General features: G+C 31.2%; 1 protein-coding gene across 11 annotated transcripts in view; it reads right to left on the bottom strand.

Moving 5' to 3' along the window:
* The window catches only part of LOC131947658 (hydrocephalus-inducing protein homolog), a 70,714-nt gene that overhangs the window by 20,030 nt on the left and 37,232 nt on the right, over positions 1–13,452 (bottom strand). For 7 of the 11 annotated variants that reach the window (XM_059308900.1, XM_059308902.1, XM_059308903.1 and 4 more), the window contains 16 exons: positions 13,247–13,366; positions 12,482–12,669; positions 11,177–11,560; positions 10,542–10,686; positions 10,097–10,298; positions 9,296–9,395; positions 8,081–8,215; positions 6,871–6,970; positions 6,449–6,551; positions 6,138–6,289; positions 5,577–5,744; positions 5,001–5,081; positions 2,359–2,491; positions 1,586–1,870; positions 879–1,031; positions 70–303 (listed from right to left, as the gene is read on the bottom strand). In XM_059308900.1, coding sequence (XP_059164883.1) covers positions 70–303; positions 879–1,031; positions 1,586–1,870; positions 2,359–2,491; positions 5,001–5,081; positions 5,577–5,744; positions 6,138–6,289; positions 6,449–6,551; positions 6,871–6,970; positions 8,081–8,215; positions 9,296–9,395; positions 10,097–10,298; positions 10,542–10,686; positions 11,177–11,560; positions 12,482–12,669; positions 13,247–13,366 — 2,683 coding nt within the window. The remainder of the gene's footprint in view (positions 1–69; positions 304–878; positions 1,032–1,585; positions 1,871–2,358; positions 2,492–5,000; positions 5,082–5,576; positions 5,745–6,137; positions 6,290–6,448; positions 6,552–6,870; positions 6,971–8,080; positions 8,216–9,295; positions 9,396–10,096; positions 10,299–10,541; positions 10,687–11,176; positions 11,561–12,481; positions 12,670–13,246; positions 13,367–13,452) is intronic. The other 4 variants (XM_059308909.1, XM_059308908.1, XM_059308901.1 and 1 more) reach the window with 3 other exon arrangements.

Here is a 13,452-nt window from a genome sequence, read left to right as displayed (position 1 = left end):
GAATAAATAACCCAAGGTTGCAAATTTGAAATAAGTGTTAGAACTTCAAAAAAGCTGAAATCAAATTACTTTGCTCGGCAGGTTTCCATCATTGAAGAGCTCAAAGGGTAGAGAATCTGATCGCCCAAGTAAAATACGCTTGAAGAGCAGCAGTGGTTGTCCGCTCTTGTTCCTAATGCTAGGCTTTGAGATTGTAATCCTGGGCAGGTTTCCTTCACCAGAGATTTCAAATATTAATGACTTGCCCTTAGCTTGATTAGCACTAGCACCTTCCACTGCTGCTTCAAAAATAGCACTGAATGACTGTAACAAAAAGTTTGATATTTTTTTGTATTGTAACAAAACATTTTGTAGGACTGTTTTTAAAAAAAAATATCAACCTGGTTAAACTGATACAACTAAATTCATGCCTGAGACCACCACAACTGCTGCCTTGTTTGTTTAGGCAGAAGTTTGGTCTCATAAGTGGTGATCAGAACTTATATTAGGCAATGGGATTTAGTGGACACTGCATTTCAGCAGAATATTTAAATTATATAAATATATATATTTTATATAAATATAAAATGAGTTGCACAAATAAAGATAAGAAACTGTTTAAAAAATTGCTTTAACAATTCTAAGAATTATCTTTCAGATAGGTGTTCTTTAATATTATTTATTATTTGCACTAGTTGTTTTTTTGGTAAAATTTGTTTGTACTAGATTGTGTTAATACTTCCAAAACTAATTATAATTTTCTGATTTTGATTAGGCTCACTAATCTTTTAGCAGTTATTAAACTTTTTGCTATGTGAAAGAAATGAAATGATTGTATAAGAACTTCAATGTCTCTCAAATGTTTGGCATACAATCCTTACTATACAAGTAAACTTTACCTGCATTGATGGAGGAGTGAAGGAGACAGTTGCATAAATGTGACTGTGATTTGCAATTTGCATTCTTGGGGGATCCAAGTCAAAAACATCCAAAGACTTTGGTGCACCCTTTACCATAACAGGCTTAAGTGTAAACACAACATCACAGGGCACCTGGGAGGATCGCAGAAAACATTATTAAATAATTGGTGCAAACCTTTAAACACACACACAAAGTTAGTTTTAACTATAATGTTACACATTAGGATTTAAAAATTGAATGATAAAAGTTTGTTGGATTGTTTAGCTTCACTGAGCTACTTGATGCAACTTCACACTGTCAGTGATCAGAGCCAGAGCTAAAGACAAACAACCCCTATTGGTAATTTGTCACCTAAGACGCTGTTTTTTTTAAAAAATGTCCACCTGGTTAAACTGATACAACTAAATTCATGCCTGGGAACACCTAAATGTTGTCTGATTTGTCTAAAAAGATGTTTGGTCTCATAGGTGGTGATCAGCCAATGGGATTTAGTGGCCACAACATTTAAGCAGGATATTTATATTTTTTAAATTTACAAACATTTAATGGACAAATACAATCAGTGGAATATTTGAAACCCTCAAACAAGATTTAAGTCGACAAATAATTGTAGTAGAAAAAAAATTGAAAAATTTAATTGAGTGGTCAAATAATTAAATATTTAAAATTATTTAAAAAAGAGTACCTTGTTATTGTTTGAAATTTTGAAGCGAGCCTTTGCGGTGCGCCCAACGATAACATTGTTGAATACAAATTTCCTCTCCTCCTCCCCATACACCCCTCCAACCTCCAGGTTTCCACAGTTACTGTGCTGCCAGACTGACAGGTTTTTACAAACTCTATGCTCCTCAAAGATGTTGCCAATGTCATCCACATTGATGGCGGGTATGCAGGTTTCTGCCACCAGTTTGTAGGGTATTCCACCTTTCTGGGACCCAGGTTCCCTGTCTGTGACTTCAATGCTGATTTCCTTTTACAACAAAATTTTACATTTTTAATTAAATCTTTTAGAAAGATATCAGACATGAAGTTAATAAAATATAATAGTAAATGATTGCTGAAAAATGAAATAAAATATTTAAATTTTTTTACAACATTTGTTTAAATATAAATGAAACGCCATTCAATTAATTTAATATAGTATTTTAACATAATTTTGCTTTTTATGCAAGTCTACTAAGCTACATTGATGTTAGTCAATGCTCAATAGTAATTAAAAAAAATGAACTTGAAATGATAAAGAGTAGTTTTTTAAAAACAAAAACAAAACAAAATATTCTTTTGAGAATCTATATTACATATATAAAGTCAGTTAACAGATAGGAGGGAATGTTGAAATGGAACGACAAGGTCTAATCCAACATGAGCAAGTAAGACAACAACACATCGTCCAGCTATTGACCTGAATAAAATAAAGAGGGTGACACTGCAAAAAATATTTAGTTGCTGTAAACCAACCTGGACCTCTCTACCAGGTGTTTCCCCTACACAATCTACTGTTATCACTTGGTTGCCATTGGGTAAAATGATGCCAAACGCTGGGAAAATTGTAAACATTCCTAATTGCAGTTTGGACTGGCTAGGGTCTTGCCTGGAACAGAAAAGATTTTTTAAGAGCTGTTAAATATTCAACTTAAAAAAATATTCATAAAAATAAATGATTACATTTTAACTTAAGAGATACTATGATATATTCACAGGAATGTGTAAACAGTAACACATTTTTGTGTATGTGTGTATGCATTTGTAAGTATATATGTGAGTGTATTTATTTTATAACATTAGCAAACTAGAAACATTTATTAACATAGGCAAAAAAAAAAACCTGTAGAGGATAGCTAACTAAAAATATTTTTGGACACATGCTGAAAATATGGCTCAATTTTACAATGTAATAAGTTAGTAGCCCCTTAACGTTTAAAAAGTTATATAAAACCTATATTTTTGTTATGTCACGAAAATAAACTTTTCCCCCAAAGTAATGACAAAATTAAATGTGCAAATAATTTTGAAAAAGCACTTTTGGTTAGTTATGATAGAGTTATTTGGACAGCTAAGTTTTCCATTAAAAAACCTTAAGTGCTTACAAATAGACAGTTTTGTGACGGTTTTGTAATCAATTTGATTTGAATATTATTTTTAAATAAGGCACTAAGAAAAGCAGCAAAATACATTTCAATGACACCATTGACATAGGTAAGATGTGTTGGGGGGGGGGGGAGAATTCCACATATACTCTCAAAATAATATATATATATATATATATATATATATATATATATATATATGCCTTTAAATGTGTTAAGAATATTTGATATCTAAAAGCTTCCCACCCCCATAACTAAATCCTGCCTATGCCACTAAATGAACCTATTTGAAGACCATACAGGCTAAGCAACAATGTCCACTTTTTAAAATTTTTTTGAGTTAGCGTCCTTTTCGTGTAGTACTACTGCATATCTATCTTGTATAAAGATATGAAAGCAAAAACCAAGCTCGATAATGCAATATTTAGATTTTTAAAAACATGCCACAATGGAATAACAATGGATTTCCAATGTTTACCCCGCGAAAAACCACAGATGTCCAAGTTATTCCTTCACCAGCCAATGAGAATCAAGAGAGAAACAACACATTTCACCAGCTAGCACATGAAATGGATTAAAGTGATTTGACATAATGTCCTGTTTGAGGACATTCCTTTAAAGAATGTGATTGACACATCCCCAGTGTTAATCAAAAGCTTTCAGCAGAAGGCTAGCATTCTGCAAAGCTCACTTACTACACCGGAGACACAAAACACCATCATCAACATGACAAGCGATATGCTTCTGAAATTCACAGAAATACAAATTGTAAAGGGTAAAATACACTTTATCATGCACAGAAAGAGGTGTAATAAATAGTTCAGCCATAAGAAGGTACTCCCACACAGGCCAGAGCATCCAATAGTGCTGCAAGAGACAGAAACCATGCTCAAGCTGCCTTGTCTGACCACCCAAAACAAGCTTACACAGCTAATCTGCCTAGTCTAAAATGTAGAGAAATTCAAACTAAAACAAAAGGTATGTGAGCAGAGCAAACCATTCATTGAAGAACTGCCAAACAATGACCTGAGCAACCCTGAGTCAGAATCAGACCAAAGCCAGAACGTGTCAGAATGTCAAACCAGGAAGAAAATTATGACACTGACCATCTTATAATTTCATACTATAGATCCATAGCTATCAGTATTAGAATAATAAATGGTTTTTCAATATATAATGTGTGATTTTCAATGCTCTAACATGTATTAAATAGAATTTCAAGGGAAAAACAACCCATGTCCAAAATTGGTATGCATTTAAAAAAAATATTTCTGAACACATGGTTTGGCCTGGTAACTAAATAAATACACCTACATGTCAAAGATTGAAAAAATTTTCATAAAAAAAACTAATTTTAATTCAAAATGTAACGCGTGTGGGGCTACCAGAGTCTGCAAAAATTAGTTTTTCTTGAAAGTGTAAAAAGTGTGACAACTGTGGTTTAGCCCCTGTGGTCTTCATAGAGTAATGCATGTTCTCATAATGATGTAATATTTCTACAACATGTAGATATTCAGTGAGGTCAAACAAAAATAACTTCATGCAACTTAAACAAAACAAAATATTTATTTGTGATCTATAGTTAACTTTTCTATCATTTTACAATCGACCGCAACAGTGTGGTTACTTTTTAACAAAATAAAAAATTAAAAAAAAAAACTTTTCAAAAGAAAAAATGGAAATGTGAAAATATTAGATCATTATCAGAACATTTACATATAGACTCCTTTTTTTGCTGGTGTGTTGCTTGAATTACTGTTGGGCATTATACTGAAAGACAATAATTTATCATATAAAAAAATTTAAACTTAATACAACACGAAACAGCTGTCAATTTTGGCTTGCTTCCTTTTTTCAGGCACTGGTTAGGAATTACAAAATTTATAATAAAATAGAACATATTGTATTTCTATTAATTGATTTCAGCAATTCAAAACAGATGATTCTTTCCCAGGTAGTTTAGTTAACACACAATACAATTTTTTTCTCAGGTGAAAAGATGAATGAAATTACCTGACAGATTCTGTTTTTTTAGGTTTAGCAGAGGGCGTAGAGCTTGTATCATCCCTTCCTTTTTTATCTCCCTTTACCAATCTGAATAATGAAAACAAAACAAAAAAAATTTAAAAAGGAAAGAAAATTTGACTCGCTAAAGTTTCTAATTAAGGGTGCAGAAAAAAAATCATAATACTTAAGTTCAGTATTAGGTGTAACATCTAATAATACTTAATATCTTAATTTTTATACAAATGTTATAGATAAGTTATTTTTTAAATATAAAAGTAATATTTTCAGCAAGAAATGGTATAGCTGATCAATAATATCAGCAGATTGTTCAAATTTTTTGATATTATGAGTACTAAATAATATTCAATGAATTAGAAATTCCTTAAAGAACTGATGAAGTAAAGAGTTTTAAACAATTACAAGTGAAAACTAAAAAAAAGAACCATAAAAATGAAAAATATTTCAAAATCCATTTCTATTATTTAAAATCAACCCTGAGTTCTGTTCACACAGTATTAGTTTTTTTGTCTTTGCTGGAAATAAAAAACAAGTGTGGGTTAAGATATAAAAATTTCCACTTACGGCCTGTTCTGACGAGCAGTCCCCTGTGCATTCACTTCTCTCTCCTTCTTGGTGATGGTAAATCTGAAGTCAAACTCGCCCTTGTTTTCTATGACAAAAGTTCTTGTCTTCTTGCTGTTGATCAGTAGAGCCCCAAAGTTTATGTCACTGACTGGTGTTATTTGAAATCTGAAATACAAAAACATGAAGGAATGTAAAATGAGATACTAATTATACTGAATGTCACGATATCACCATAAATAGAAATCACTTGCTAAAATGAAATGAATGGAAATGTATCAGTTTACGAAAATTTAACTCACTAAAAGTTACTAAATGTGATGATATCACTATGAGAAGAATCAACTAAAAGATACTGAATGTGATGATATCACTATGAGAAGAATCAACTAAAAGATACTGAATGTGATGAGATCACTATGAGAAGAATCAACTAAAAGATACTGAATGTGATGATATCACTATGAGAAGAATCAACTAAAGATACTGAATGTGATTTCACTACAAGAAGAAACTTTTTAAAAATATGCTGTATGTGATTTCACTGTAAGAAGAACTCACTTGCTAAACACAGCCTTGACAGATACTTTGACGGGTATACTTGCTATTACCTCACCACGTGGAGGACTCAGGGAAGGTTCAATGACCTGACATTTTAAAAGTGGTATGTCCTTAATCTGTACCTCCCGGGAAGATTTGAAGATCACCTGCACCTGGAGTTTAAAATTGTGTAATCTAAGTATTGAGAATGTATCTTCATTCCACTACTCCAAAAAATTTGGCTTACATAATAGATGACAATAGTTTTGACTTGCCAAATTGTAATTGAAATAAAAATTAAATTATTCATTGGAATGTATTTGAGCACTAACCTGTGTAGGCCTATCTTGTGGACTTAGCTTCCCACTACTAGGGACTACTGAAAACAGGGAAACAATTTCCTGGCTTTTTGAATCTGGATATTCTAAAAGGAAACTGGCGGAGGTTTAAAAAAAATTAATCAATTAAGGTTATACAGGAAAATTAACAACACAAATTAAAACAACTTATGAATGTAGAGCTGAAAATCTTGACTAAAGAAAAAAAAATTAACAATTAATCTAAAATTTAATTAGCATGTATATAAATCAAAACAATTAAGACATTTTAAGTATGTCATAGCCTATGTGTTTACCCTTATACAACAGACACAGATATCATTACACAATAGCTAATCAATAATCAGTAAGTAATCCACTTGATTACAAACTCAACACTGTATTAAAAACAGTAAAATTAGAAGAAAAAAGGTTACTTGTAGGCAATCTCATATTTTCCCTTATTTTTGAGGGTGCATGACTGTCGGCCTTCCTCATTTATTCTGAGAGTTCCAAAGTCAAGCCCACCATCTGTACCTGAAAGTGAAAACAAAAATGTAAAAAATTTGATTTTTTTTAAAGGCAGGATATGCTCAAAGTATTATTTTGAGTTTTTTTTAAATTCATTCATATAAACTTTCTTTACAGTATTTACACACATTTTGAAAAAGTTAAAAAAAATGATAAATAATTGTTTAAAAAAAAACTTAATGATTCATTAATGGTTTAATTAATTTAAAAATTACCAAAGCAAACAGATCTAAAACTCATTTATATAACTATATAAAAAAATTAGAATACGATTTTCTTTAAGATAAAAAAAAAACCAAAGCAATGCAAGTTACATTACAACAAAGTATAACAAAACTCAACAATAACAAAAAAAATATATATAAATATAAATAACAAACGTGTGCAACACTTTAAAAGAAAGAAGAAAAAAATGGATGAAGAACTAATAATTAAATCAGAGCTGCAAAATCTGTCACAAATTTCTGGATTTAAATTATTTATCCCCAAAATGACAAAAATTGCCTCTGATTCTGGCAACCACAACTAAAGCAGTGTGATGGAATAATCTAGGCTTCTAAATGCCTAAACTTAATAATAATATCCCTGATTGTACTACATAAATCTACCCTTTCAAAAATCACTAACTTAATTGTCATTGTAATTTAAAAGGTTAATAATCGAATCTGGATGATTGTTGTGTTGTTTTAAAAATTTATTAAAATGATATCACATGAAATGACACTTAACAGTAAAAAGTAATGGATACTTTGTTTTTTATTTGTTATTTAGGTAATGAGAAAATTATATCCTCATATAAGTTTAATATCCCCCCCCCCCCCCAATGAAGGAGAGTCTAATCTGTTTTACTGTGACTGACTCAGTTAACCCTGTAGCCCCCAGTTATCTCATCATAACAGCCCTGATTTAAAGTAGAGTTAAAACACCTTTTTGGTTGTGAAAAATATAAAAATAAAACCCAATGTTTTTGGTTTTAAATAGGTGGATCAAGCTGACCAAGCCTGAACTTGACTAATTGAAACAGTAAAAACAATAATCAGAAAGAAAAACAACAAAATAATACAATTTTAAACTAGAATCGGAATTTGAAAACATTTTTTTTCAATATATGCTGACCTCTACCACCCATCAGACTAAATGTGGGAGGCATGTCTTTGGAAATAGATGGGGGTTTATGCTTTGTTTTAGTTTCATCAGGAAGTATCATTGATGGGGACCTTCCTTTCTTGCCTTTTTTTTCATGAACAATCCCTACAAGGTGAGCACCGTTAAAGGTAAGTATAGGCTAAAGAGTGGTTACTATACAGTGATATAAGCTTGACATCAAAATGGTGATTTTTGTGTGTGTGGGCAACACAAAGTATAACAAATAACCCTTCAAGGCTACAGTAATGTCAGTGTTGCAGAAATACAAAACAACACAATATTTATATTACACAAAACCAAGTTTACTTATTTTAAAGTGTAAGAAATGACTATTTTTGTTTTTACATCAAGGTGAACAGCCATTTTCACATAGCAGTGAATATTCATTTCTCACCATCAACCAGCTCAGTTTGGCTGCTGGTTGGACCATAAAAAGTTGGTTGCTTTTCTTCTTCATGGGAGTCAAACTTAGAAGACTTTCCAGCAAAGACAGATATTTTATCGAGCATTAAATTGGCCCCTAAAAGAGACATTCTCCTTCCTTGAGGCACCTGCTGTTCTGCTGCATTGAGCTTTGCAGGTTTTTTTAAGGGCTCTGTTCAGTTATTATAGCAGGGTGAAGAAAAGTGTTGCATTTAAGTCTTGGCAAAAATAGCAATTCAATCAGTGCTTATGTGTGAACTTGTAGGCTCTATAACTAAGTGCATTTAAATTCTTCAGTAATATAAAAATGCTTAGAATTTTAAAAACTTTATATAAGAAAATTTTTTAAAATGGCATCGCAATTGAACATTTTAAAAGATTGGTGAGTCTTTTTAAATGCAAAAAAAATTATAAATAAATAAATAACAGCGCAATAATAATAATAATTCATACATAAACAGCTTTTAAAAATTTCAATAAAAGTAATCATAAGAGAGAATGATTTTCTACTGTCAAAAGATGGCCAGGACAGGAAAATGCAGTAGACTATGTTACAAGATCATGTGACCTTAAATTTCTATTTTAAGCCAGGTACTAACCAGGACTCAAGATTTCTTCAGCAGACTTCAGCCATGAACTAAACTTGAACCTTTGAGTTAGCAAACACTTTCTCTACTCTCCCACCCCTAGGTTCCATTATTTTCAAATGTTTTTTTCTTGCTTCTCACAACAAAAGTAGATTCTACAAATGTGAGAGTTTACCTTTGGGGAAGCTCATATCAAGGGCAACATCATAGGCTTCAGCGATGACTTGAATAGGCTCTGTGTGGACAACACCCATAATGTTGTCAGCATCAGAAATCTGGTTAACAGTCAAGTATATAGATCTCATTTATCTTTATAAAATAAACAATTTTAACATAACTTAATTTGAAAATTATATAATCGATCAGAAATTTAATTAAAATCTAAATTATAAAATAAACCTAAACCATTGCTAAGAGATTTTACTTGAAAATTACATTACTTATCAGAAATGTATTTAAATTCTGGGTTATATTTTTATAAAAATTATAAAATAAAGCTAAAACAATGTTAAGTTTTACTTGAAAATCATGTTAATGTATATAAAAAAATAAAATAAAGTGTAGTGTATATAATTGATTCACATAATTTTTCACTTAATAAATTTTACAATGATTTATATAACTATTTTGTTTCATATTCTTATTAAAAATTAATATTAACTTTTTAAGTTAAAGCTATTTTACTTTAATAATATTAGAAATTTTTAATGCAGAAAACTTCTATTAATTAATACAAAATGTAAAAAAAAAGAAAAAAGTGAGAATGGACTGTTAAATCTGCTGTACAAATTTGTATCAAAATCTTCCAGATACAATTCTTATCTTATTGCAAAAACTGTTTTTTTTTGCCAATGAGTTTCTAAAAACAAATTATCAATTTTAATTTTGGTTTCCAATATGTTACTAGCAACATAGCTCTTAAATTAATTTTTTTTAATTCAGGAGTAGCTTAGATAATAGGCCCATGTTTGTTTACCTCAATTCTAATCATCTTTCTGTTCGTTGACACAGCTTTCATGGCTCTGAAGTAAGCATGGAGGGGATACTCTGAGAGGGGCTCAACTATTCCACTATCTGCCGCTACTGTAAAGTCATCCCCAAGGTTCTCAAGGCCACTCAGTTTCCAGGCAACTGGCAGCTGTGTGCTGTTTCTTAAGTAAATGGTCTTGGTGTCTTTTCTACAAAGTTAAAATTGGCATTCTTAAGTTATTTCCAAAAATATAAATTACAAAACATAATAAATGATATAGGGCCTATATAAAACAAATACAAATTTGTGATAATATTTCTGCCTTTATTTTTTAAGTTGGTTACAAACTGCTTTTCAATTATTGTCCAGCTGAAAAACTGGTCATGTAAATTTTTTTAGAGATGAAATAATAGACATCAAACTACATCCATGAATGAATCTTGCCACTTGCCTGTGTAACAAAACTTTATCAAAGTGTAGCATCTTTTTGTCAAGTTCCAACTCTGGGCGGTAGCCATCACAGCAGACTTTGAAGACTACTGGTTCTGGGTTCTCCTTTATGCAGCATACTATTGCATCTTCATAGTGTCCTGGGCCTAATATAGAGCAAGAAGTAAATTATAACAGGTGTAATATTTAAAAAAAAAAAGATGGACATAAGTTAATTGTTTGAAAATCAATGATTGTTTTATCTAGTAATTGTGAAAAACAACATTATAGAAAACAAATATATCAGATCATATTATAGGTATGTAATATAATTATATATAATTATATACCTCATAAAACTTGCTTTGCTAATCTTAATAATATAATTTTAAAAATAAAAATACCTAGCATAAGATATGTACCGTTATACAATAAGAAAAACCAATTTAAAATGAGAAAAGATAATTACAACAAGTGTTAACAGCCAAAGGTTTAAAAATCTAGTTTTTCAAAAAGGAAAGCAGAGTGTAATAGAACCATCACAAGAAAAAAGTTCTGTCTTCAAACTGGATTTTAAATAAAGTAAACTGTAATTTAAAAAATTGAAATTCCCAACAGGAAAACCAAAAAACCAAAATGTTATTTAAATGATCTCACTCGGCTTGGCACGAATTTTATGCTTATCTTGTCTTTGAGCAAATGGAAAACTTTTGTTTTTTGAAGACCCGGCAGATTGCGGAGTCATTACAGCTTCTATTATCTTTTCAACATCTGATTTCATTTCAACAGGATTCTCTCCAATTTTCAAATGAGTTTCCTCCTCATTAGAAGGAGTAGCTTTTGCTACAATATCTATACTAGGAGTTTTAGCATCTTTCAAGAGACTTGAAGAAGGATGAGCCATGGTCGATCGCCTTTTTGTAAGTGACGCGACAACTTGTGGCTTAGCCTCTGGCTCCTCTGGTTCTTGCTTGTCTGTTTCTACTTCCAAGCCCAGAGATCTTCTAACAACTTCTACTTCTTCTAATTCCCCTTCTTTAACTGGAAGCCATTAAAAACTTGTTTACATATAAGCATTCAATAATATGTCAGGATTGAAGGCTTGGTTGCTTGTGGTGAAGCTTTTATACACAAATGTTACTATACTAAGCCAATTTTTTACTTCACTTGCTCAATTGTCTTTAAATTTGCTATAAATTGTTCTTGAGTTTGAATTGAAATATGTTTAAAATCACATCTTGTGTATGATGTTATTTTAACATTAAGGGAGGTTACAAAAGACAAGTGTAGCCAGAAAATGTACTGATGTGTACAGCTGAAAGTTATGTTGAAGTACGTACAATACATAAGAAATTATTAGACAGAGATTTAAAAGGCAGAAACATGACTAGACGAATGGTAGATTATAACAGAGACAAGTTGATTAAGGACATTTTAGGGTTAGCTAAGAATTAACTGAAGACAGTAGAAATGGGTTAGAGAGTATTTGCTATTTGTTTTTTTTGAGAGTATAATAGGTCAAAAGCAGAATGATGTAGAAAACAGGATGATGACCTTGTGGGTGAATAGAAAAGAATCAAATAGAAAAGCATTGGTTTTTGTTTCAATGGTAGAAAGCTAAATAAGGTGGTTTATGTTTTATGTTGCCAATACATGTTAAGTGTAGTACAATAGTCTTTAAGGTGTTTTTATTGAAAGCTACATGAGGTAGTTTATGTTTTATGTTGCCAATAAATGTTATGTGAAGGACGATAGTCTTTAAGGTGTTTTTATTGAAAGCTTTGAATTAAGTCTAATACCATCATCATCACTTGTGTAGTAAGGTAGTTCAGAAGGAGCATTATAGAAAAACTTGAGTAAACAAAAACAGCCCTCACAGACACATTACAAAACATGATAAATAATTTAGTGACAAAAGTGTTCAAATAGAAATGTAATTTCAGGGAAGATCTACTAAAATACCTTTAGGATAAGCCCAAATGGTGAGGGTACTGGACTCTCCTGGCTTGAGAAGCATGTTTGGTGGCTCCAGCAAGTAGGTGTCTCCCTTACTGTCATGGAGGAAGCAGAAGCTAACCTCCGAGTCAAGCGGGGATGTGTTTAAAATGGTGATGGTTTCCATGTTCTCTGGGTACTTGCCCTCCCTGTACCTGTACAAATAGAACACATAGTGTTACATGACACTTTGATTCAGTTTGTGCAAATATAACACATAGTACTACATGACACTTTGATTCAGTTTGTACAAATAGAACACATAGTATTACATGCCACTTTGATTCAGTTTGTGCAAATATAACACATAGTACTACATGACACTTTGATTCAGTTTGTACAAATATAACACATAGTACTACATGCCACTTTGATTCAGTTTGTACAAATATAACACCTAGTACTACATGACACTTTGATTCAGTTTGTGCAAATATAACACATAGTATTACATGCCACTTTGATTCAGTTTGTGGGGCTTTTAGGTGACATTTTTATATACTAAGAGCAATAGGAGTTGTATCAGAATATTGAAATCTACTGCAATAATTATAACCAAATTAATAATACTATTATTTTATGAAAGTTAATGTATGTTTTCAAGTAATATTTTTATATAAAGAGCAATAGATATTGCATAAGAATATAAGAATCTACTGTAACAATTGTAATTAAAATCATATAATGCTGTTATTTCATAAAAGTTAAGTACTGTTTTCAGGTAATACTTACTTATCTCTGGATTTACCAACCAGCAGTGGACCAAATTCAAATGTCTCGGTGTTTAGAATGTACTTCTTGTGCACTATTTCATCCAAACGCCGATTTTTTTTCCGACTTTGGAATACAATTCTAAATGAATAAGACATAGTACAGTCAATGTTAGACAGTCACTTGCAAGGTCTAGTTCATTATTTCACACACAGCTAATTATCTAA

This window comes from Physella acuta, unplaced genomic scaffold, assembly GCF_028476545.2.
Source record: "Physella acuta isolate Inbredline_101_S28 unplaced genomic scaffold, ASM2847654v3 ptg000604l, whole genome shotgun sequence".
Taxonomy (NCBI): domain Eukaryota; kingdom Metazoa; phylum Mollusca; class Gastropoda; family Physidae; genus Physella; species Physella acuta.
The sequence above is the reverse complement of the archived record's forward strand: the minus strand, read 5'-3'. Positions and strand labels throughout refer to the sequence as shown.